Source organism: Colletotrichum aenigma, assembly GCF_013390185.1.
Source record: "Colletotrichum aenigma strain Cg56 chromosome Unknown KSG_Cg56_contig02, whole genome shotgun sequence".
Taxonomy (NCBI): domain Eukaryota; kingdom Fungi; phylum Ascomycota; class Sordariomycetes; order Glomerellales; family Glomerellaceae; genus Colletotrichum; species Colletotrichum aenigma.
In genome coordinates, this window is record NW_023500908.1 from 4,496,265 (window position 1) to 4,520,765 (window position 24,501).

Here is a 24,501-nt window from a genome sequence, read left to right on the forward strand (position 1 = left end):
GGAGTTCCAAGTCAGCATCACTTGATTCTTGAGCGCGCTTCACTTTTGGGATGGGCAGGCATTTCTTCGGTTTCTGGGGTTCAGGGTGGACAACTTTCTGAAAGTGGATGGCACTTTCTTCCTTCTTCTTCTACTGTACATACAGTTACCTTTCTTCCTTTTCGGGACTCTCGTTTTTTCACATCTGGGGGTGGTCACTCGCTGGATATTTCCCCACAGGATGCTTCTTTTTTTCGGTTCGGGGTTGGCTCAAGAATATGGGATACCCGACGCAAGGTGTTTGCGGACTTTTTGAGGCATAGAAAAGGGAAATTGGCTCTTGGACGATCCTACGAGGAACCAAAAGGATAGACTCACGAGCTACGATCAGACAAACAATCATGGAATGGAATACCAGGCATTACGCCAAGACCACGCCATTCGTCCACAACCATTGAACCCCATTGTAGTCCGCGCCATGTGCTAACTAACTCCGAAGAAGAAGCATGGAATAACTGCTGTCCTATTCCACAAGTCCTTGCTGTGACGATGCGTTGAACTCTGTTGTCCTGGACCCGTGCAGCTGGGCCCTGCTGCTACCGTAGAGGGGGAAAACGGTGTTGATCTTTTGGTCAAACGGTGACAGTAGAAGGAAGAGGTGTGCGGTCCGCCAACCAACGGGTAATTGCCACTAGCAACAAAAACTGTTTGGTCCCGAAATCACAAGCTATTCCGAGTCCCTGTTCCTTCCTGCGAAGACACACAGACACAAGGCCCACTGTCTGCCGTTGCCCGTACCAGCCGCTCCGAGTCTTTAGAGCACTGGGGAGAGGTGACACAAACAGCTTGTGTGCGCGAGTACACAATTTAAACTTCCGCCGGATGTCACAAGCCCGTGCGTTGATCGGGCCGTACGAGACATCTCCTTTAGTGGTGGTGGACAAACAGTGAAGACTAGAGTGAAGGTAGGGCCAAGGCAAGGGCCAAGGCAAGATGAAGGAAGGCCCTGTGAAATTGACGTACAGCTTTGTTGTTGGGGGAACCGCTGTGTCACCTGTGATCCTACAGCAGGTGAGCATTGTATGCCTTTATTGTCTCATTGGCCATGACTGTCTGCTGACTTCCATCTTTCTTCTCCATTATTCTAGCTTTCCGGGATAAAGGCCCGAGGTGGGGAGCCGTCTAAGCAGTCGCAGCGATGCTTGTATGGGGTCATACGTAGGAGAAATGCAAAACTCAAGAGACTCGTTAAAGTTATGGCATTACGCATATTCCTCCATATATGGAGACTGCCCTGCGTGGGACGCTTCCCTGCTGACAAACGCCTTCCATGGCCGCCGTCTTGGTGGGTTGGACTTTGTATGGAAGGCAGCGAGGTTTGTGGGGGAGGGCGGAAGAGTTCGTGAGAACTGTCATCCGTCTTCAATTAGGTTTCAGGGTTGGTGGCTATGATGTACATGTCTGCAGATCATGATGCTCTCGTGGGGAGAAAGAATGCCAGAATAGGATAAACCACCCCGTGTACACGACTTCACGTCACGTAGTGGGGATAATTTAGACGTTTTGACAAGGTCCGCTATGGTTCAGGCCGACGCAGGTTCAAGAGATGAATCTGATGGTGCGCAGATCATGGTGTGCCGACTGGACATGAGAGGGAAGGAAAGGGTCGCAGTTTTCGGCGTTTTCAGATCTTACCTTTCGGCGATGCTGAGGAAGTACGAGAGAGACAGAGCTTCGGCGCCGGTGTGCCGCTCTTTCCGTGCTTTACCTGTCACGAATCCACATCTCAAAATTTGAAAGGGGAGACCGACGGAATGCGTAGTACGGCAGTCGTGATGGTGTAGCAGAGGTCAAAGACTCGTCGGACGGAGGAAGGAGATGAGAATGGCCGCCGCCTGAGGGTGCCATCACGCCGGGCCATGCTCTTCTTCACCGCCGGTTTGGTATTCTACACACGTGTTTGACACGCTACGTGCAGAGAACTAGTGTGGCCTGCGTCCAATCCGGTCAGGGAGAGAGCGATGGAAAAGATGGTGTTGAGGACGAAGAGGAAAAATCAGATCGTGATCGACGGCATTGTGCCATTTGCCATGTGTTTGACAATGGCAGTTTGTCGCCACGGCCGAGAATTTCCGGTCAAATTTGCCCATTATCATGTTGATGGTGAATTCTCACCAATGGTGATATTGCCGACCGAACGAGTGGTCTGCCGGAGTGAGTGTGTGTGTGTCACCATTGCGCCGGACGACTGAACGGCATGCCGATGATGGGACGTCTCGATGTCTGACATTGTCCAAAACTCTGTGCAAAATTGGTGGCTGCTGTCGTCGCGTGTGTCTGTAATCTACCAACGAGGGCGGATTGTGTGTAAACATAAACCCTCGAGCCAGAGCCAGCCAACTGTCTATTGCATGCTAGCTTCGGACGTGTTGTAGATACGTATTCTGGCCAACTGCTAAAAAGGAGTATGCAACAAGAATCGTAAATAACACATACCGTTTTGTTAGTGGTCAGCCAGACGGAGAGGGGGTCAAGTTTGATGCGGTTCCGCACTTGCAGGAAACTCAGCCGATGTCCGGTCTCCAAGTTATGCCGTTCGGATACATAAGATAGACCTCTACAGTTGTATGTCTTTGGGCATGGGCAAGATCCAGCTGCGCGCACGCAATGCAGGCAGCCAGCTAGACGACGGGGCAGGGCAAGGCGAAGGCAAGGTAGCGGCGCGGTAGACTAGTAGAAAAACTGCCTCAAAACCAGTTCGAAGCTTCGTTCCCGGAGAGGGTTTCCGACGCAACCTTCACGTACGGACGAAAAAGACTAAAGGCAGGAATGGTGTAAAAATCAGTCGAAAGACAGGGAGGCCGGGGGCGGAAAGGTCGAGTAGAGTTGCGTTGGGCTGTGTTTGCGTTCTTGTTGGTTGGGCTGGTGGGGTTGGTCGATGAGTGCGCGCGTGTGTGTGTGTGCGGAGGACGGGGATGGAGGCACATGTAAGTGAGCCAGAGAAGGAGAGAATGGAAGGCAAGCGTAGCGTAGAAGCTGATTCTAATACATGACTCGTGAGGGGAAGCACGTCGTAGCAGGGGTGGACGGTGCATGAAGAAGGATGTTTCTCCCGCCTCTTTGGACTCTTGGCTTTCTTCGATGAGACGAAAAGTAGGGATACTTTTTGCACACGTCGAACCGACCGCTGTTCCCCGGCTGATGGAGGGGAAGGGGGGGAAGGGAGCTTGGGACATTTCTCGGTGTGGATACGTCGCAGCGCTCCGAGCTGGACCGGGGGAGGGGCTGAAGTCTGGAGACATTGTACACACCCTCCACGGTCCTGAGTCGGTGATGTGGGGATAGGCCGGCGGTAGAAGCGGCTTTCGTGTGGTCTCCCCATTGACAACGCTGCGTTGCAGATGAACCCGGTATGTCACGCGAGCTGAAGAGATGGCAGTGTCTGGCTGATGTGAGTTGATACCACTGTCGAGTCCTGCCAGCTTTCTTTCCCACGCCGCTTCCGTCCGGCTCTTTCAATGCGGCGGCATATCAGAGGAAGGTCCACGAGACGTGGTGCGGCTCTGGCGAGACATGCGAGATAACGCCTCCTTGGCGCAGCGACACATTGGAGGGGCGATGGTAGCTTTCAGATGTCATAGTATGCTGACCTGACGTCTGCTGTAGCCTGACTTTTCCGTCTTGACGTGGTATCAGCTCTCACCTCCACAACGACCGGTCCATCAAGAACCCAACCCTACACTTTTCCGAGCTTGCTTCTATTTATCCTTCTTCCATGCATCCCTAGCGCCGCATACTTGCTTACATAGTATCATCCTACGGTTGGGACCGTATTCGCCGCACTCAATGGCTTATTGGGCGGAAGATGAGCTTCTTAGCCTTTTGGCTACTCCTCCTCCTCCTCCTCCTCCTCGACCTTTTGGCCACGGTAATACCACAAACATCGCTTCCGACTGGCTACTTGCAAACCGCAACACGTGGTGCTGGCTGTCTAGTACGAAGAAGCGAAGCTACGCTGCGGGATACGGCAGATCTGGGTTTCTCGGTAGATAGATCTCCTAATCTCATCTTCGTTTCGCCTCCCACCTCCTCCTCACTCCTCCCCCCTCCTCTTCGTTTGGTTTGTCCTTCTGTAATGCTACCCTTGAACTTTTCCAACACGCGAAGATACAAACCGTTCCATGTGGTTTTCCATCGACTTGCCGTTTTGGGATGTTATTGCGTGATGATGCGCGGACACTGCGAGGGCGGTACGCGTTTTGCCCGCAATGCTAGGGTTTGACGCATCAACCCTCCCTCCCGCTACACTTTATCTCATCTTTTTGTATTGCGCCTCGCTTGCTTGGGGAGAGGGAGAAAAGATTGGACAAGGTGCCCGCCACCACGCCAGTGCTTCTTCGTTCTGAGTGGTCGCTGCTTCTGCTACTCTTTCGTAATCCAACGGCGCGTGCGAGGTAGACGTTCTGACCGAATGAGATGCAAAGAAGAACATACTTCTTTTTTCTGGGGGGTGCGCTTTGCCAGCCAAGCACACACTGCTTCCTCCTCCCTGACATGTGTAATAGAAAGTGCCTTTCTTCTCTTCGGCACGTAGGAAACGAATAAGCGCCGGTTCGGAACGTCTGCCGAGAGAGAGAGAGAGCCAATGCATCTTGTCAAATGCTCCAAGTCAGCTGTCAAGACGCAAGAAAGAGCGAAGAATTCGCGAGGATTAACACGAACGCCCTGCATGCGGTTTGAATGATCCAGGGGAGTCCCCATCAAGAGGGCCAATGCCCGCAGAATAGCTGTTGCCCGGGCTTGCCCAATGCTTCATGCCCATGCTTCAACAGGACAATGCGCAAGATGTCGCCATCTCTGCTCTTGCAGAGAGTCTGCCCAGCCCGGTGCAGTGCTTTTTATGATGGGCCTGCACCCTTCTCTCAAAACCAACGCAGCCGCTGTTTTCAATCATGTTTACGCAGCAATTTAACCGACTGTATACAAGCATGCACGTTGCCCGGAAGACAGGCCTCAGAGATAAACAAGGGGTCTTGTTAGACGAGACAGGCGCTTACGTGCTCTTCTCTGCTACGGTAGCAAATCCCGAGAAGCGGTAGTCCGAGTCAAAATCATACAACACTTACAGCTCGAGGGGCCAATCCTTGGCTCTTGCGCAGCTCAAACAAACACCGGTGAAGAAGGGAGAGAGATAGCAGTCCGAGGCGCCCATGCGTCCAGAGTCAGGAATGCAACTTTGTTTGCTTCTGGTGACTCGAAATTCGTCGACGGCGGATAAGCTCCATGGGTGATGCCTCCTCCTCCCCCGAAGGACCCTCCGTTTTCAACAACCTGCACAAAGAGTGGAGCAGCGGCAAGGTAAACGGAACCGGGGGGCCGCGAAGGTAGCCAAGACCGGGGAAACGACAGGCTTTCCTGGCCTTGGGGACTGGGACGATTGCTACGGCGCAGCTCAAGCCCCCAGCTTCACCTACATGACTTGGGCGGACAGAAAGCTCGTAGAGAAAACGACAACGAGCAGAGTTATGGGAGTAATTCTGAAGGGCAGGTCAGGGCAGCCCTTCATGTGGCTGGTCTTTGATGGGTGAACGGGCGCTTTCGCTTTGGGAGCGGACAAAAAGGCCGCAATATCGCATTGTTTTCAGCCCCCGATGAAGAAGGCCCGAGTCTCGAGTTCCGGAGCTTCTTTTTTCTTTATTTGGCTTATTCGACCAACTGACTACATACCTACTCCATGAGGTAAATCGCTTCGTAGATGTAGTAGTAGCAAGGGTCTGACTGATATGAGAGAGCGAAGATTTCGGAGGATCTCTGAGCCACGTGTATGCGTTGAATCCTCCTTTCGCATTACAATCAACGTCCTGAAAGCGCGTGTTGACCCTGGGCCCCCTGCCTCCCTGGTCGCATTCATCCCCGTTCACAGGATGGGCTATATCTGAGATTACGAGACACTAGGGTCAAAAGTAGTACATGAATACATAGAAAAGAGGGCAAAAACGAATAAAACGTGGCATGGAAGTCAAGTTCCGACGCCCGCGCACTCAGATACATGTTGTACGACGTGTGACACATGGCGTCCCGCCGCCGCTCGACACGATTTCCAGGTGCAACAAACCGTCCAAGGTTCGCTAGAAGAGCCGTAGAAGCACGTTCGGCAGATGTGAAAGGAGGAGGCGAAAACATCAAGCACGTGGGAAATCCGGACTAAACTTGGGGGGCGGATTCTGCAGCAGCTGCAGCAGCAGCAGGCCATCGGTCTGGCTTTAGTTGTGGTTACCTAGTGAATGGCGCCGCCTTGGCTCCTCTTCTCTGGAGAGCAAATCACGTCCCAAAGTCCCAAAAGGCAAATGTTCAGTCGCTAGATGTGAGCTTATTTGATCGAGATTGTGGCGAAGGGTCCCATTCCTGGGCCACGTAATGCGCGACGAACACTGGAGGACACGAGGTTCTTGGATCTGTTTCTCTCACGTGTTGTGATACTTTATTCTGATGAGACTTTTTGGTCTCGACTATTGCAGCCGGTGCTGCTGCTAATGCTCGCGGCGTAACGTTGCGGATCGCTGATCCGTCCGACCCTGTTGGTTTTCGTGACTGGTGCAAGAAACCCCATTTTCCTACCCATCGCCATTTTCACCGTCTCTTCATGCGGAAATTGACCCCATGTCCTGAAAATTCCCACGTCCTCTTGAGAGTGAGCCTGTTCTCTTGCCAAAACACCAAAAGAGTTCATATGAGCCGTAGAGATTCGTCATTTCCGGTTATCCTCGTGTATGTCCCAGTAACCTTATCCAATACCAAGCCCGTCACCCAATAACAACCATATTGCCCGTGTATATAGATGGAGATAGAAAAAAGAAACAAAGACAAGACATCCAGCCCATCGTAGAGCTCATAATGTCGTGATATCAAGAAAAAGGAAATATGTTGACTCCGGTGGTGTCTTTCGTCCTAGAACCCCCGTGAGGGCAGTCCGATCCCCCAAAAAGAAAAGAAAAAGTAACCGTTGTGACGCCAATGATGTTGTGTGTAAGTTTGGAGCCGTTGCGCGCCGGGAAATGAGGAAAGCGATCCCTGGATATGATGCCGCCTGTGACAAAACAAAAGCAGTGGGAACGCCCTTTTCTCGATCGTCCTCAATCAACGCTTGCCAGCCGTGATTTTCGTCCGCGATCCCCTGGTGTAGTTATCAAATTCCTGATCCCTGCCGCTCATCGGTCTAGATGATGCATTACTGGGCGGTGCTGTGTACCCGTCCTCGATTTGCATCTCCTCGAAAAGAGCCGGCCCGGGCTTCGATTCGCGCTTGATAGTCGTCGTCACCATCACGGCGCCGGTCGATGGTATCGTGCTCGCCGAAGAGGCGTGGCGTTGGCGTTCCGCTTCGCTCGAGCCCTTGTCGCTGTTGGCGAACTCGCAACGGGTGCCGCTGTCGAGCGAGATCTCTCCCATGTCATCCATGACGTGCTTCTGGCTCGGGGCGATGTGAGGTGAGTAGCCGCCTTCAGGTCCACCACGGAAGTCATCGACCACAAACGGGTTCGCATCGTTGCTGCGCGATGCACCTCCTGAGGAGCCTTGCGTGGCAGCGTTATCCTTGTTTGTAACCCACTGGACGACAACAGCAGAGAAGAGAACTGGGGATGGAGTCAGCCGATGAAAAGCAGGGATATGGTTGGGTGGGAAGCATACTATCGCTGTTGCAGCACATGAGGCAAACCCAGCCGGGCTCACCGTCAAGAGCCATCAATACAGTCAGGTTCCTGGAGCGAGTCAGAAACTTTGAGCTTAAATCATGTTATCTGCCCGCGACTTACACGATGCTGCTGGTAAGCGTGCACAGGGCACCAACGAACGTCCGCAACGCGACAGTCCTCAAGCGGACGTTGGCAGGAGTCTTGGGGAAGTTTTTGAAAGAGTAAAGACCTGTGCTTGGATTAGTTGGTGCGCTTTTGTAGACTGGGTAGATGAGACTTACTCTTGAGGGGGATGAGGAAGAGGATAGTCAGGTAAACGTTGACGACGGCGTCAAAAGAGATGAGAGGGATCATCGAGACCTTCTGCATACCAATGTAGCACTGGCCGTCGTCTATCCTCGTAATTCGGCTGTAGCGTTGTTAGCTGTTGTCCATCTGGAATTGTTTCCGGATCGCGTACAAGATAAAGTTGAGAATGGCAATAACTGCGTAAACGCCCAGCATGCCAAACGAGTTGAAAATGTAAAGCTTCGACTTGAGCCGTGGCTTCGTCGCGCCTCGAATAATGTGCTTCGCAGACTGTTAGCCAATTTCCCATCCTTCAACCTCCTTTCCCGAAACACAGGGTACGCACTGCTTTCTCAACCAGGAACAGGTAGATTAACACTTTCGTCGTGATGTAGCAAACGAGGCATAGCAGAATGGCGCCGTCGCAAATTTGGATGTTCGTGTTGACGCCGAGGGCGAATTGTAGAACCGCGGTGACGAAGACGAATAGGTATGAGTCGAGGTAGATTAATAGCACCACTTGAGGCTGTCGTTAGTATGTGTTGTCCTCCCTGTATTACTGGTTTGCCGTGTATTCGACTTACACCACACCACGAACGGTATCCTCCTCCACTGTTTTATCGCTGAACTTCTCTGGGCTGCAAGGTCTCATTAGCATCCCGGTCGTGGCCCCCTCTGATCCACCCGCTCCCCGCGATATTCACATACCAATGAAGCCTGAGATGATACTGATGGAAACCAGACAGATGATGACGCTCATCACCGTGCCCGCCAAAGGCTCTACCGTGTGCAGCCCGGCGGGGTCCGCTCGGGGGAGCACCATTGGAGCCATCATGTCCCGATATCTGTGTTGATGCCCTCGGGTGGTCGTCGCAAGGGGAGGGAGGTGACGGAAAAGGCGATGTCGAGGGATCCGTTTTTCGGTGTCACGGTCTTTCGTACATGGGGAGGTGACGAGAGGCTCTGAGCAGAGGTGTAAAAGGGCCAGAAGAACTATATACCAAAGACAAACCGGGAACGCTATAGGCAGGAGATCGACGGTTTGGGTGTCCGAGCTACCCTCGTCTCGCAATGTCTGGGAGGGGGACACAACCGTCTTTAAGTTTCGTCCAACAGGTGATCGAAGCGTACGTGCAAGGACGGACGGGTGAGAGGGGCAAGCTAAAGTGCGGTACGGTACAGACAGCCCAAAAAGCCAGTGCTGCTACAAGGATGGAGGAGTTCCGATGCGCTAGAGGCAAGGGGTGGGAAAGCAGACTTGCAGGCGAAGAGGAATAAACTTATCCGTGGCTACGTCTCTTTCCTTCGTCTTCCTCCTCTTGGTGGGTAATGTGAAGGCAGGGGAGGGGCGCATCCATCCAGAGACGTACGTGATGCCCAGCTGAATGGTCAATAGTAAGTAAGACTCAAGCCCACTTAGCATGAGAAGAAGAAAAAAGGCGTTTCTGCTCGGTTTCTTCTTCTTCCTTTTTTTTGTGGCAGCTACCGGTCTAGGTCCGGCTGCAGCTGGTTGACTCGGAGCAAGCCACCGGCCAAGAAATGCTAGTACGATCTTGGTATTTTAAACAAGTGACGGCGTTGAACAGTGAAAATGTGCTACCGCTTAGTAGCATGTAGGTACGACGAGTATCATTGGGATAGCTAGCGGCCCCTGATGCAAGCCACAAGGAAGGGGATTCCAAAGCGACAGACAGACTCTGATGGATTCTTTTGGGGCTAATAATGAAGAGAAACGGTTTGTACACGTACCGCGGTACCCAGCCGCAGTCTCGTGGGAAACGGAAATGAGGATGCAAGGGAGAGGTGGTGACGGCTCGGAGAAGACGTGTGCTCGTGCACACATACATACACAAAAGAGCATTTACGTACTGTAGGCAGAGACAGAGTTCTCTCATACAATACATGGTAAAGACAGCAGGGAAGCAGATTCCGTCGGGTCAGGTTCCAGCCCTCGGAGAAAACGGTAAGGCAAAAGGTAGGAACAAGGACCTCATCGGGTCGAAGACTGCAGCACCCCAGACACAGGTGACGGCAGGAAACACAGCAGCCAAAGGCTGTTTCGTGGCCAAGCTCATGTCACGGTGACGGGACGGGGGACAGGGTGCCTGAGTCGAGGTGGAGGGGCACATCGTTACGAGAGATAAACTCTAATCCGATGTGTGTTTTCCCGTCTCTCTGTCGCTCTCGTCGGGTGTCTCTGGGTTTCTCGCCTGCAGGTCAAAGGCACAAAGTAGAAATCCGCGACAGGAAGGCCCATCCACCGAGCGGTGATGGTGGTGGGAGCTTCCGTTGGCTTTGCAGCTGTTCTGCTGTGTGTGCACGCTGGCCTAGCAGAAGCTACCAAGCATGCCTCCAACCAGACGACGCAGCAGCTGAATGTCTGCATCGGGGCGACAGGGGACCATGGTCGAACCTGGCTGCCGATCCCGTCCAGCAACCAACCAGCGCGGTCCACTATCGACGGTCCGCCGGGCTAAATCACCATGTTGACCAGGTCCAACGAAGAAGCCCTATCTCGCCTCAAGGCAACCTAACAACGTATTATTTGCATCGTTAGGCACAGGCAGGCTTCACCGTCTGTCCACCACCACCGCCATCCACACTCCTTGACAGATATCGACTACTGCGGGAAGAAGTGCGGACATGCGGACGTCCCGCGCTAGCCAGCACCAGACTGGCGTAGTTTCGCTTCAGGAGCTGTCCGCCACAAAGAAAAGACGGCAGGCTAGAAACATGGCTGGACGTCTGTAGCATGGACCCTTTCCCCGTGACTTGCTGCCACTGCTGCTCATCTTCCTCCACCGAGCGCCTCTGCCGAAGGATATTGTTCGAGCTGCGCGAGCAATCTAGTCTGCGGCACACGGGACGCCGCCAGCCCTGACCCCCTGGCATATTGGGTCCCTTCTTTTGCTGATTTTGAGGCTGTGGGCTTTCGCATCGTCACGGCTCCGCGGTTGCGCGGCCGAACGACGGACGGGGTCTCCATTTGGTTCTTGCGCAGCAGCAGCAGCAGCAGCAACAAAGAAGAGCTGTAGGCACGGCGGATCTGTGAGACCCATTCCCGCAACTAAAACAGACGCGTTCCTGGGGAACGGAGAGATCGACAAGCGTATCCGCATTTCAGGTAGTTGGGACTAAATGGATCCCGATGTGGGCGAGCTACCGATGTGAGACCTCCCTGGATCTTCCACGCCTCATCCGGCGGGAAAGACTCCGAGACAGAGCACTATACCCGCCTGGCCATGTAGATTCAAGTATTCGCCGAAAAGGCCGACTAAGAAAAGTCTTACGGCCGACGGTGACCTCACAGCCTCGAGAGGTATCTGCTAGAAGGATGGACGATCCAAAAAAGAAGGTTTGAAAGTTCAACTCTGCGAATGGGGTTAAATGACTGCAAATGAACCTGAGGGAAAGGAAGAACACGAGATGGATGGAAGAAAGTGGCAGAGCGCCGGCCGACGGCGGGCAGCACTCACGGCCAAGATGTCAGATCGCTCGCTTCGCTTTCATCTTTGATTTATGTCTTTCTTTCTTTTCTGAGCGTTGTTCGAGTCCTCGACGCCCTCGCCGCACCTCCGCAAACCCCAAATGCCATACCTTCGATGCACGATCGGTTTAGCGTTTGATTGAGAAGTCTTTGTGCAATATAGTTGTTTCTGGCTTTTCGAGTCTGTGGGTGGGCGGGACATGCGGGCAATCTTGCATCATCGTCACGATCTAGAGTTCGGTCGAACGTTTGAGCCGGGTTATCTGGCGTGCCATTGCCAGCGCCCATAGTCGAAGGAAAAGGGGACCATTAGAACCACTAAGCAGTGGTTCAACGAGGCCCAAGAAGCCAGAACAAACGATCGCTGAGCTTATTGAATCTGCGTTAAGACTGTGCCCCTCGATATGCGAATCCGCGGTTTCCTCCTCGTTCAAGCTCATGCGCGCCACGCCAAACAGTCCAAGGCAATTGTGTGCTCGAGGGTGCGGCTGACCTTAGCACCTAACACCGAGACAACTCACGGAGCTGCAGGAGGCATGAAGGGTAGATCTTCCTCATCGTCAGCTAGCGGGTTGAGCGTTGTCGGGGGACATCCAGATGGCAGCCAGCCAACCGCGTTGACGGGAAGGAGAGATTGGGCAGAGGCTAGGCAGATGGTGAGACCCGGAGGTTACCGGGGATGGTTGGAGCTTGAGAGCTTTGCGAGCCACGGATGTCGCAATGGCCGTCTAGGAAAGGAAGGCATAATCCGCAAAGTGTCGTGTAGGATTGTCGTCCAGACTTTTGTGTGTTTTGTGCAGCGGGGGACCTTCCGCGGACGCTTGCTCCATAGTGCATTTCCTCGTCATAACGCCAGCAGGTCTGTCTGATGAGGAAATACCCGAGGCCAGAGGGAACAATTGTCCGGCAGGCAAGTCCAATGTCGTGCTCGGTCTGGTGGCTGAGATGTGGCTGCCAGCCGGAAAACCTGTCGTGGGGTGGATTCGGGAAGGAGGCAGGACAACACCGTGCACTCAGTTCGTGCAGATGGACAGAAACGCCATGCAGATAGATGCGTGGCACCGACACCTGCTAGACCCCGTCTTGCTTGCCATTCACCCTCCTCTCCCCGCCCTCGCTTTCGTGCAGCCGGTCTCAAAGCTCGCCTGTGTTGCAGTATGTACGTCAGGCGCGTGGCCTTGGCCGAGGAGATGTCGTCGTCGTCGTCGAGGCATTTGTCTCCCGTTTGCACGCTGCGCTGTACCATTCAACGTGTTGCGAGAGCAGGGCCTGCAGTCCCAGAAACGACGCCCGAGCTGACGTTGCACTCTCCATGTGGGCCATTATGCGCTAGATGGTGTGCGACGGCGGCGGACGCAAATTCCGTAATGCAATCCGACCCAAAAACGCGACCATACAGAATCTAGCCAAGTCTGCGAGCCTGCGGCTGCAGTTGCCCATGCCAGAAGATAAGCGAACTGAAAAACGAAGATCTGGGGCGCCGGACGCTGGATCACGAGGACCCGAGGAGGATATGCGAGGTGCGACGAGACAGAAAGGTATTCCCAGGCCCCGGGTATCAGGGAGAAACAAGCGGTTGACAAGAAGACAGGATAAGCAAGCAATGAGACAAGCAGCCCGAGGAGAGAAGGTCGTGTTGCCATTGGACAATTGCGCCAATTCATCCGGCCCCAGCTGGACGACGGCGCAGGGACCAATCCTTTTTTTGGTGGACGACTTTCTCGGAAGAACGAAACTCCACTTTTGCCCAACCCCAAACATCCAATGACAGCGGCTTCTGCGGGATCCCGCCCCGCTGAGAAGGGCCCGTGAGCGCAAGCCACATCTCCGAAGCTCTCACGGACAGCATCCTGCCGGAATTGCTGATTGTTCCTGCTCGCCTCGGCGGGAACGGAGGGACCGTGCCACACCTCGACCTCGACTTCACTTGTCTGGGGAAAGTGCGGCCTCAACCAAGGAAGGACAAAAAAAAAAGGGGTCCACAGGCGGTTGATTGGCCCGACATCAACCACCACCCATGTCATCACCGTTTAGCCACACATCGTCAGCCACGTCGGGAACACGATGATACACCACGACGCCCACACGCCAGACTGCTTTAAGGGCTAGCATCGCCGGCTTGCCTCGTTTCCAACAGACCGGCACGCCCTTCTCTTCGGCAGTCTCACACTCTTGGTTTATTGCGTACGACGGCGCCGTGAGCTAGTTGTTTCTGCTTCGCCCGCCCCCTTTTTCGCGAACCCACCGTAGTATTTCGATGCGACGCGGAACACTCCTTGATCAGCCTGATTAGATCTCCGAGACGCCTCTCAGCGATCGATATTTCGATTAGTTTCATTCACGGAAGCGTCCGTGTCTGAGACCTGGAGGCTGCCTTCTCACCAAGACACCTGACATTCCAACGATTCTGAGGGCTTCCTTTGGCGCAAACCCAAACGCCTACCTGAAGGATACGCCCACGCTCACGACACGTTTCGTTCCCCAGCTGATAGACGTGCGGGTTGAACTGCGTGGATTTGCACACGCGCGCAACGTGTGGAAGATGCCGCCAGCCCCGTTCTTCGAGGCGTTCACGTTGCCAGTCGACCCCTCCAGAAGCAATGGAATTCGAAAACACGCCTATGACAAATTTATCGAAGATCAAAAGGACTTCAAGCTTGTTGTTTAACCTCTGAGACACGGCCGAAGTCTACCTGGGATCCGCGTGATGCTAAGCCCACGACAGCCACACCCAGATTCGCCGTGAGCACTTCTGAAAACAGACTTCGCCGACCCTAAAGAGTCGCATTTTCGGGAGTGACGGTTTGGGGAATCAGAAAATACCCAAGACAATCCCAAGTTTCCGCAGTCGAATGGCACTGAATCACCGCGCCACAGCCCTATAGAGGGCGGTACGGTCCTTTGAGCTTCTGCATTCCAAAGAGGTTGGCAAAGCATCTCACTCCCGACTTGGCATTGTGGATTCAGACGCCGCCTCGCCCGGAGCCCAGGAACCCGGTGATTGAATTCTCTCGTCGTGCCGGCATTCTCCAGCAAAAGAAGTGCAAGGCCATTCGGCCAGTTCAAGACCGTTGTGCGTGACCTGACAAACTGAATCAAGCCTTTTGGAACACCACAACCAACCCGCAGATATTGTGATTGTCCTCCACTGCTGCCTCCCCCACTCGCCACAAGAGTCCGTCACGATGCCTCGGAAATGCCAAGCCAACGGAATGAACAACCGGTCCTTCACCATGCCCCCCAAATCCAGACAGATCGGCACTTGGGGGAGGACGGCACAGCGACGAAGCATACAACAACCGCCATGATGAACGCCTCTAGCCCCCCGTGGCCTCCCCTGACTATCGCCCAAACTAGCCCCCAGCGAAAGCAAAAGAAACGGCAAAATCCCATCCCGTCCCGTCCCTCCCCCTCCGGTGGGCTGGATTACCAAGTCGAGGCTAGCTCCAGCTTCTCCTCCTCCTCCTCCTCCTCCTCCTCCTCCTCCACTCCGCCGCCGCCAGTTCTATTGCCAGCCGGGCAACAGAGAGAGGGAAGGGCACCAAGACGTATCGAGGCTGGCAGGCTGAGGAGTGAGAGTGGGTGAGGAAGACCCCCCCGCTCAAAGATCTGCGAGAGAGACACAGAGATAGAGAGGCACAGGGGGGGGGGAACCAAGGCAACGAATCCTTTCGGCCTCTCTCGAGTCAAAACGCCGGCCGAGTCGGTTTGGCTTCCCATTGACTGGCCGCGCCTTTGTGGCTTGTCCATCGTTGTCTCGGCGTTTCCTCCATCCTCCACCAAAACGAACAAGCATGTCCAAAACGCCGGCCCTAGTGGCCCAGCCTGCCGAGGTCAAGCAAAAGTCACTGCCGCTACTCGAGTCAAGTAATTCAAATCTTCATTCACCATTCTTCTATCTATGTACCGTCGTGAATGCCACCAAGAACGTGTGCTTGCTTCGTGATCAATCGTGGATGAGATGCTTCGTGACCCTCCATGTCGGGGCCTCTGTTTTCCTCGAACCTGCCGTTCCTGGCCAACGTAGCCCATTGTGATTCGTATTCAATGCCATGAACGTTGAGTCCTCCCAGTCCACCAAATATACAGTCGCCCTCCCTCTCCCGGCCGAAAGTATTAGGGTTCGCCAGTGACCACCAGTCCGTCGTGGTTCCATGTCCGCTAAACGCCGTACAATGCTGAAAGTGTCCGCCGGTATGACTTTATTCCTGTAACGCCAAATTCTATCCGTCGAAGAAGTGAAAAAGGGGTCCTTGCCCGCTTTCGCGCTTGAACAAGGCCCCCTGGATCATCGCAGTGTGTTGTCGATATGCTGCTTTCAATGTCGTTCTCTACTTCGTCAATTTTGTTGCAGCCTCTGCAACTGCAAGTTCGATCTGCCTCATGCGCTCATCGCCTAGTTGATATGTTCATGTCGGAGGCAGTTAGGTTTAAGACTGGGGGTTTGTTCTAATGCGAAACTTCTCCCGCAGCTTGTCGGCCATCCTCGCTCTGCGACTTCTCTCTTGTCTCTCGTCACCGTTTGCACCAGCGGGCTCGTCGGACACGTCCTGGCCTTGCTGCTGTGTTCTATACTGCCGCAGGGCCTGGATACGCTCTTCGGCGGAAGCGTGTCTCAACCGGTTGAGGTCGAACAGCCGGGTCCGCCGTCTCTGTGTGGTTGATGAGCCGTCACTCTCGTGACCGTCGAGGTCCAATGGCGGGGGAAGTTCATCGCTGGGGTTTTCAGTGTTCTCACCCTGAGGTCTCAGGTCGAGACGACTGCAATATGTTAGAAAGTGCTCCGTTCGACAAGGTTCAAAGACAGAAACTCACCAGAGGGGGCAGGTGCCCGAGACGTTGACCAGCCATGGGTCAACGCAGTTGGGGTGGAACTTGTGATTGCAGGGTAACACACGAACATCTTCGCCGACGGTGAAGTCGTCTGTGCAAATGGAGCAACCCAAGTTCTCTTCATCTTGAGCCGCGGTCTGGGGTTTGCTGTCAGAGGCAGCCGTCTTGGCCGTAGCTCCAGTGGCAACTGCAGCTGCGGCTGACGCACCTGTTGCCTCTGCAGCGATGGCCGTGGTGGTTGTGGCTGCTGCGCTCTTATTTGCTGGGGCAGTATCCTGCTGCCTCTGCTCATTGCGGCTCTCAGGCCCTCTTTCATTCTGAATTGAAGCGCTCTCCAACTCGATGTTTGGGTCGGGCTTAGCGATACCCTCTTGCCTCTCGCCAAACTTGACAATGGGAAGGGTATCCAGAACAGCGCGAGCAAGGCCCTTGGCACGGCTCTGGCGTGGACGGCCATTGAACGCGCTGCGGGGTCCGTACCTCTCGGGGTAACGGTGTGCCCTTACAGCACCCGTAGCGATGATGATGAGGAAAAGCAGCGTGATGAGACCCGTTATACTGTAAAGGATGCTCATAGCGACCGCTGAGTTGTTACCGCCTCCGCCGTTGCCAGACCCTCCGTTGGCAGACGTGGCGTTTCCAGTGATGGTGACCTTGATTACATCCACCTCATTTGTGCCGTTGAGAATGTGCAGGGCCTGCGACGCGTCTCCGGCATCCGCCATGGTGAGAATGGAGCCGTACGAGACGTCCCCGGATAATTGGCACCAGTTCCCAACGGTGCTGTACAACACAATAGCCCTTGGCTTGCTCTCCATCAACGTGGATAGCATCATGTTTGGGTTGATGAAGCCGCTGCCATCATTGTCGTCGCAAGACAGGTATGCAATCTGTGAGTTCTGGTTGATTGAGTTGTAGTTTGAAGGGGTGGCGGCAACCATGGTGCCCTCGATCTTGATTGTCTGTTGATACGTTAGCGATGTTCACTTTGTCTTGACGAGAACACCCGTCGAGACGGTGGCTTGATGCGTACCCCTCGGGCGACGTCTGATTGATTCAGGCCCAGACTCTCGGTAGAGGGCATGACGATGAACGTCAGAGGCACGACATCGCCGCCAGCAGAAGACAGCGACAGCTGCATGGCAGACTTCTCGCTCCATGAGGGAATGTCATTCTGGGCAGCGATGGTGGCGGCGTTTACCGTGGCGAGGGCGGCAGCGGCAGCGGCACAGGCCAAGCCGCGAAGCAACGAACGAGCCATGTCGCCTCGGGGTGTCGATGCTCTCTCTCCCTTCTCTCACGTTCGCGCGACGGTCGACGTCGCTTGGTGCGGACGGAGGAAAACAGAAGTCGAAATTCGGATGACAGGCGAGGTTAAGATGTCGGTAAGATTGGCGGGGTCGACACAGATGTCAGTCGAGGGAAAGGTGGAAACCTTGAGCCAAAGGCAAAAGGGACGACGATGGAAGAAGCGTAGTGCGATTGCGAATGGGCATGCAGTGCGGTCCGGTGCGGTGCGATGCGGTCGATGCGGTCAGGCGGGTAGTTGCACGGCAGGAGGTGCTGGAAGACGGTAGGACGTGGGTGGTCGGGATCGCTCGGTTGCAGGACTGGACTTGTGAGGAAGATGGGGGGATTGGCGTGTCACATCTCCTCGGAACCGCCAATATCAGATGGTCATCTTCTCTGGATTCCGGTATCCGCAAAGAAGTGGTCGTCGCGCCGAGTGTAATGCGTCCGATGGATGAGCGCGCTTAATGTGTGTCGTCGACGAACAGACGGGCGGTTGGACGTCTTCTCCTTGTTGCGGTGCTCTGGTGGTGATGTCGTTGATAAGGTTGGACGACAGGAAAGGCCGGGTGGGAGATGGAAAGGTCGGCAGTGGTTTGTGGTTGGAGTGGTGTGGTGAAGAGGTGGTTGAAAGGCGGGAGCGACGAAGACAAAAGTCAGCCGCCGGAAAGGATGGGAACGGTAGCGGCGGCACGCTGGCAGGCGCAAGGTCAAGGTACACGGCGGTTTGGTGGTGGACAGCAGGGAAAGCCAAGTACCTGGTGCAAGCGACTGGGTGCTGGCTCCAGTGGAGGATGTGCCAACGCCAAGACGAATGTGGAGGAGTGACGGCGGAGGCCAGTCTCAGTCGCAGCGACACAGGCCACAGATCAGCCCGGGACCTCAGGCAAGTTCGGGTCAGCTGCAGCAGCACGACGGGGATGCCGTGAGAATCGATGTGCTGGCTGGCTGTCGACGAGACGGCGCTCCGGCGGCAGTTTCGAACAGAGGAAGAGCACGTTCTTTTCGTCTGTGTCCTTCACTGGAGATGACAGATGACGATGACAACGACGACGAAGGACAGAGCCGCAAAGTCGCAGCAGACCAGACGCAGACGGGGCGCAAGCAGATTTAGATGCAGAATCTCAGAATCCCCCCATCCCGCAATCCCGCAATCCCTACCGCGAGTCGCCATGCCGTCCGTTGGCGCACCTTAACTCACACGTCGAGACCTGAGATGAACCTGGTCCGATTGCCAGGCGCGCGCAAGGAAGACGGGAACTCTACCGGACAGCAATCATCAACGTCGCCGCTGTTTTTCTTATTCCCCCGCATCTGACTGGCCCGTTGGCCCCCGGGGAATCAACACCAGAGTTTCGCCGCGGAAATTCTCCAGCGCCTATCACATCACTCCCAAGTAGGTAGGTATTTCACAGCTCACCTACGAATACCATGTACATTGCCAGGTTTCTGGAGACGGATGAGTGAGGCTTGGCTTCAGACTTTCTCACTTGCGAGACGCTGCCGTGATCACCATCAGGCCTCTCAGGTTCCAGCCCGCCCTTCTAACAGGGCCCCGGACTCCACCTAGGCTTCAGGCTTCAGGCTTCAGATGCCCTTCCGGGCAAGGTCGGGTGGGGTCACCATGGATAAATGTGCCGTGCCGTGTCGCCCACATTCGCTGCACCAAACAGATTCCGCTGGGAAAAGTCTCCGAAGTGAACCTCTGTTTGTTCGAGATACAGTAGCCAACACGTACGCCTTCGACTGATGTGAGCTCATGTATCTGATGTTTGCCCGTCCATCTGCCGCGAAACAGGCATCAATTGGCGACATTGAAGAAGCATTCTCTCGTTTCCAGTCACTTGGGCGCGCTGCGAAGTGAACCATGCCCAAATCTCCAAACTACCCGACCCGACCTCGCACCGCACCCGAGAGTTTCGAGTCATCCGGGGCCAATCCTGATCATCAGAAGAACCGTTGCACTGCACCGCACAGAATCACTGACTGCGCAAGGCCACAAAACAACAATAACAATATAGGCGCCCGATACACAACACAGCCGCAACGCAGAAGAGACCCGAGCCTCAAACTGCCTCTGGCTTGAAATACGAGACGTGTCGCGAAGAGCCTCGCGTCCAATACGGAGGCGCCGGGAGCTTGCCGAAGCCCCATTCCCCCCCTTGAGGTGAAGGAACATATGGAACGCTCGCCATAGGCCGCGGTCGTGTTGTTGTTGTTGTTATTGTTCTTTTTGCTTGTCCTGTGCGAGTGTGGCAGGCCGCAGCAATCAGGGCTGATGGTATCCATCTGCATTGCATCCCTTGGACAAGTCGAGCCTCATCTGCCGCCACTCAGAGGACCTGCACCGATCGCTGACGCATCTGATGCAACCGTTGGACCCGGTCATGGCAGGCTTCGAGACTGCCCTGTGACATCTCTCACGGGTTTCCGAATTGACGCGCACCCACGGCCCCGGCCCCGGCCCCCTTTCCCACTCCCACCTCGGGCGGAAGAATAGGGAACGCAGTCAGATCTTTTCCCCATCTTCAGCCCAGCACCCGAACAAATCCCCGTCCATCCCCTGTCAGGAGTCCGGGGTTGGTTCGCTTTGCCTGTTCCTGACGTTGAGTGTCCTGTAAGAGAAACCGATGTGTGTGCGGTAGATTGCCCAGCTGGGCGTCAGCGATCGCGAACCTCCGACACGCTGAGACGGCGAGCCCCGTTTGAGCGCAACTCAAACCGATAAAGCTCAATGCTATATTGCAGCACCCGCCATTCTCTGCGCTGCTCTGCCTCTGCCTCCCTGCCTTCAAACCTCCGCCCGCTCGTGGCCCCATCTCGCCGCCGCATCAGAAAATTTCCTTCTCTCGTTTCTAATGCCTTCATCCCGCACCCGACACACTGCAACAAGCAGCATCCTCACCTCACAGCCGCCGCCCCTTTCTACCTCACACGCAGCTGTCACTATTAACAGAAAGCTCGCCTCCAGAACTTCAGCCTTGCGCGGCAAAATCGTCGTCGACAAGCGAGCTCGTCCAGGTCAAGCCCTCAATTTGCCGCCGTTGTTCTTACCAGTTCGGCAGTTCGGATCTGCCTTCAAGGACATCCCATATTACCTTGGGGACGTGTCTGACTTGTGATACAGTTCGGCCAGGTCGTGTTCGAGCCCGGGTCCAGATTCATCACAGACTCAGGCTACCTGGGGCTCGTTGGCTTCTTCGACACTTCTGGGTTCAGAACATCAGGTGATGTCGGTACTCCGGTCGGTTCGGACTTCTCACGCCTGTCCAGGGGCGGCTTCCTCGGCTTACCGTTGATAAGTAACGTGTGTTTGCCCTTTCAGTTGTCCCGCGCATGTGGTGTCTGGCCACGCAACTGTACACCTTCGCTACGCGTCGCCACGCGATTGTTCTCCGCCGTGCGTTCTTCGGACTGCGCTGCAATCCCGAACCGATCGAAAGAAGCTGTCCGTTTGATCAGTCGTTGGGCCAGTTCGGCCGAATTGCCTGTCATGATGCTGCCACTTTGTCCATTCTCAACACCGCTCCGAGGTTGTGTGATCAGCAAAACCCTCCTTTTGTGCGTTTTACTGGCCAGTCAGCTAGCTGCAGGGGGGCCACATCCCTCAACCGCCCATACTCTTTCGCGACTTCACAGGGTGAAGGGAAAACCCTCCTGGACAACTTACCCCAAATCTGTCTTCCGCTACGAGACCAGCATGCCCGGCTCTGACTCCGGCGCGGTCTGCTGGGCTGTTCCTCGTTGGCGCATCAAGACGAGAACAGAAACAGTAACAAACCCTCTTCATCAAACACCCGGACCCCGGTGTGCTTAACTCACCGTCCGGCACCCGCCTCCGATGTCAAACTTCAAGCTTCCTTCGTCATTCGAAAGATGAACTCTGGACGATTCGGGCAGGTAGTGATGGAACGCTTGTCCCATCAGATAGTATAGCCTTTGCCGTTGCATTATCTGCATTGATCTCGTCCAACACTGCTGCGCTCTACTCGCTCGTCATCCAGTTCAAGTTGACGAACGCCATGCCAATGCAAACATTGTTTGCGGTTCGCCCGCCCTCCCATTCGGCTCCTTCGGAACTTTCTTCGCATCTCTGCTTGGTGATCGACCATCGTTCAGTCTCAGATGCCAAACTTGTCCCCATGCCTTCCGCGTGACAGGAAACCCCATATCCCGCTGCATGTCGACGTCCTTTCTTCTTTTTATCCCCGCCTTCTTCTGCAAATTCTCGTTGAGGTTGGGCTGATCAACATAGCCTCAACTACTTTCAAAACAGATGTTCATAGGTCATCATAGAATTGCTGTAGATTTACCACTCCCACGGGCAAAGTTGATTCTCCCACGGACTTTGTGGTGCTGTCCAAGGTTCCATTCTAGGAGAGAAGAAGGGAGGTGCCTAGAGCGAGGAAAGGCAACTTGTCGGTCGCGAGCGACGCTTATGACCTCTGCAGGACCTGGACCAGGCGGTCGTGGAGCTGGCTCAGACACAGCCTATGTCTGAGAAGTCTGCTGATCCTGGATCTTTGGCTGCCGACCAGCGTTCTGACTACCGAACCTTCCCCAGACAGTCCCGTCTCTTACCCGCTTTGTTGAGCCGCAAACATCTCCCAGGGCGAGGTCGGCAGTTGCCTGTCATTCATGCAGTTGTACGTGAATGCTTCAAGGTTCACAAAGTCTCGGAGCTGATGATGATGCTGGCTTCTTCATGCTGGCCCCCGACCAAAGCTTTTCTTGGTAGACTCTCCTACACACCACAAACTCTCCCCCTACTCCCTCTCAACTTTTGCCTTTGGCCCATCGTCAGGAGTTCAGGCACCGAGAACGAGCCTTTATGTTTCTTGCCACGATCGAGTCACGTCGAGGGAACGGACCCTGTCGGATGAAGTCACTGCCAAAAGGGGCGTTGTGATGGTTCGATGGAGGGGATGAAGAGAAGACTTTCGTTTATGAAGTTTAGCGATCGCCTGCCTTTGCCAGGATAAAATTAAAACCAGTCAACGCCAAATGCACTCCATGTCCATAGAGACTGGCGAAGCGATCAAGCACAAGAAGGCTCAGCGCTGCACCAGCATGGAGTGCTTCGAGGAGGTGGATCTCCATATGCTGTCATACAAGCCCTCAGTCCGGTAAGAAGCCCGCGAGCTTGCTGAACATGTGGACGATTCGTCCGACCCTAAAGTCATCGGACTGGGAATCGTGGGAGTTTGCCAAAGACTCCCGGGTTTCGGACGTAGAAACCAGTGGGCGAGCATTGTACGCAACGACATGGCTCGGGAAGCAGCCGGTCACAGAGCAAGGCTTTGTTATGCCGCCGGGTCCGACTCGGAGACTTTCTGCCCGGCGGGAACGAGAGTTGGTTCTTTGGAACAAGAACGTCAAGTCTGATGTTTGGAAGAGAGAAACGAACCATGTCGTGGCAGACGGTTCATCCAAAGATGTGCCGAAAACAGGAGAAAGCATCGAGAACTCGAGAGCGAGACTTGGACGTCGTCCGATATCGCTGACACAGATTTGGTCTGGTATTTGACGATAGTGTTTGGCTGATCATCTTACACACAGGGCGAAATACTCGAAACGGGAGAAAGCATCGAATCTTGTCATTACTGCACCAACGCCCCTTTGCCATTTGGTCAACGGCCTTTCTTGGCCAGCGTTCTCCGCGAACAAGTTGGAATTTTACGATCAGTGCATGATCGAACTTCCACGTTCGCGTTCGTCTGAAATATGTGTTCGGACTTGACCTGGGGAACGTTCCAGAGAAGAAAAGGGGTTCGTTGTCTTCGCGTAGCCACGCGACCACCTGGTCAGCCCGTCGCCACGGACTCCAAGCGCGGCAACGATGGCGCCGAGTGTTCCTTTCTTCATATTTCCTCCATGTCTTCCAAGTCGTCCAGAACCGGCCAATCGCCAACCTCAACCCGCTCGGGCCTCACGAAGACGCCATGCTTCAAGGTCGAATGCTCGCCCCAATACCTAGTTCCACTGATGCTGCCGTCATTCTTTCCAACGGGTTCATCAAGGTGAACTCCGATCCAGGGACCCAGGCCTCCGGGGATCTCCTTCACATCTCCAAAGTATTTGACGACACCTCTGCGAGAATCCTCGCCTCCAACTCGGCAACGCTTGCCTACCGCAATGCCCCGCTGGTCAATTTCCTGCTGGAGAGCCGCAATCTTGGCCTCCTCAATGCTTGGCGCGTCAGGATCGAACCGACCCAGCTTTTGGGCCTTCTTCCATGCTAGGACGGAGTCGGTCTTTTTGGCATACTCCTCCTCCGGCATGACATACTTCTCAACACCCGTAGTGTCTGTGAAGTTCGGGCGGGCTCCTGCCGGCCGTGTGTCGGCCACCTGACAGAGGTGTTGTTAGCACAGTATACTCCAGAGTAACAAAACGCCAGACATCCAGTCGGGCATCGCCATGGGAGGCCTCAAGACGATTAGGGCGAGGGCCCGAGTGGTAACTTCGCCGCCTTATCCGGGTCACTGAATTTGGCGAGGCGGCTAGTGAGGATATGTGTACTGGACAGTGGTGGCGAGGCAGACGGGGCAGGGAGAAGCGCCAGCGAGCCGCCATAGGCGAGCTGAGAAGGGGTACAGGTAGCAGAACACAGCCCTACTTACATGCAGCTCTGCATAGGGGGCGAGCGGGAAAGCTGTCAAATGCGCGTTGTCCTCATCGGCAGCCTCAATCGGAATGCTCGCCGAAGCGGTCTTGAGGCTAATTCTCTGGGACGAAGGGGGGATACCCGTGATGGGCTCCAGCTTGGATCTCAGCTGGCTGATGGTCCATGATGGGGTAATACGGCGCTCTGACGACGAGTTTTCCGAAATGACTTGCAGAGGAACGTCGGCCATGGTGGATGACTTGGTCTGGTTTCCTGGTCCGAGTGGAATGGGATTCGGGCTAATGGTCGGCTGCAAGGAACAC

General features: G+C 54.8%; 3 protein-coding genes across 3 annotated transcripts; all 3 read right to left on the bottom strand.

Annotated features, from left to right (window-relative positions):
* Positions 1 to 7,116: 7,116 nt before the first annotated feature.
* CGCA056_v003241 (uncharacterized protein) lies at positions 7,117 to 8,793 on the bottom strand (the record flags this gene model as incomplete). Its single annotated transcript, XM_037318498.1, has 8 exons — positions 7,117 to 7,613; positions 7,669 to 7,739; positions 7,794 to 7,902; positions 7,955 to 8,082; positions 8,134 to 8,243; positions 8,308 to 8,480; positions 8,546 to 8,599; positions 8,670 to 8,793. The coding sequence occupies 8 exons, from the start codon at positions 8,791 to 8,793 to the stop codon at positions 7,117 to 7,119; spliced, it is 1,266 nt and encodes a 421-aa protein (XP_037182527.1).
* Positions 8,794 to 15,878: 7,085 nt separating this feature from the next.
* SDIR1 (E3 ubiquitin-protein ligase SDIR1) lies at positions 15,879 to 17,542 on the bottom strand (the record flags this gene model as incomplete). Its single annotated transcript, XM_037318499.1, has 3 exons — positions 15,879 to 16,209; positions 16,264 to 17,243; positions 17,315 to 17,542. The coding sequence occupies 3 exons, from the start codon at positions 17,540 to 17,542 to the stop codon at positions 15,879 to 15,881; spliced, it is 1,539 nt and encodes a 512-aa protein (XP_037182528.1).
* A 5,890-nt stretch (positions 17,543 to 23,432) lies between these two features.
* Positions 23,433 to 24,428, bottom strand: alp11 (Cell polarity protein alp11; the record flags this gene model as incomplete). The annotated part of the gene is made up of 2 exons (XM_037318500.1): positions 23,433 to 23,921; positions 24,195 to 24,428. The coding sequence occupies 2 exons, from the start codon at positions 24,426 to 24,428 to the stop codon at positions 23,433 to 23,435; spliced, it is 723 nt and encodes a 240-aa protein (XP_037182529.1).
* Positions 24,429 to 24,501: the final 73 nt, after the last annotated feature.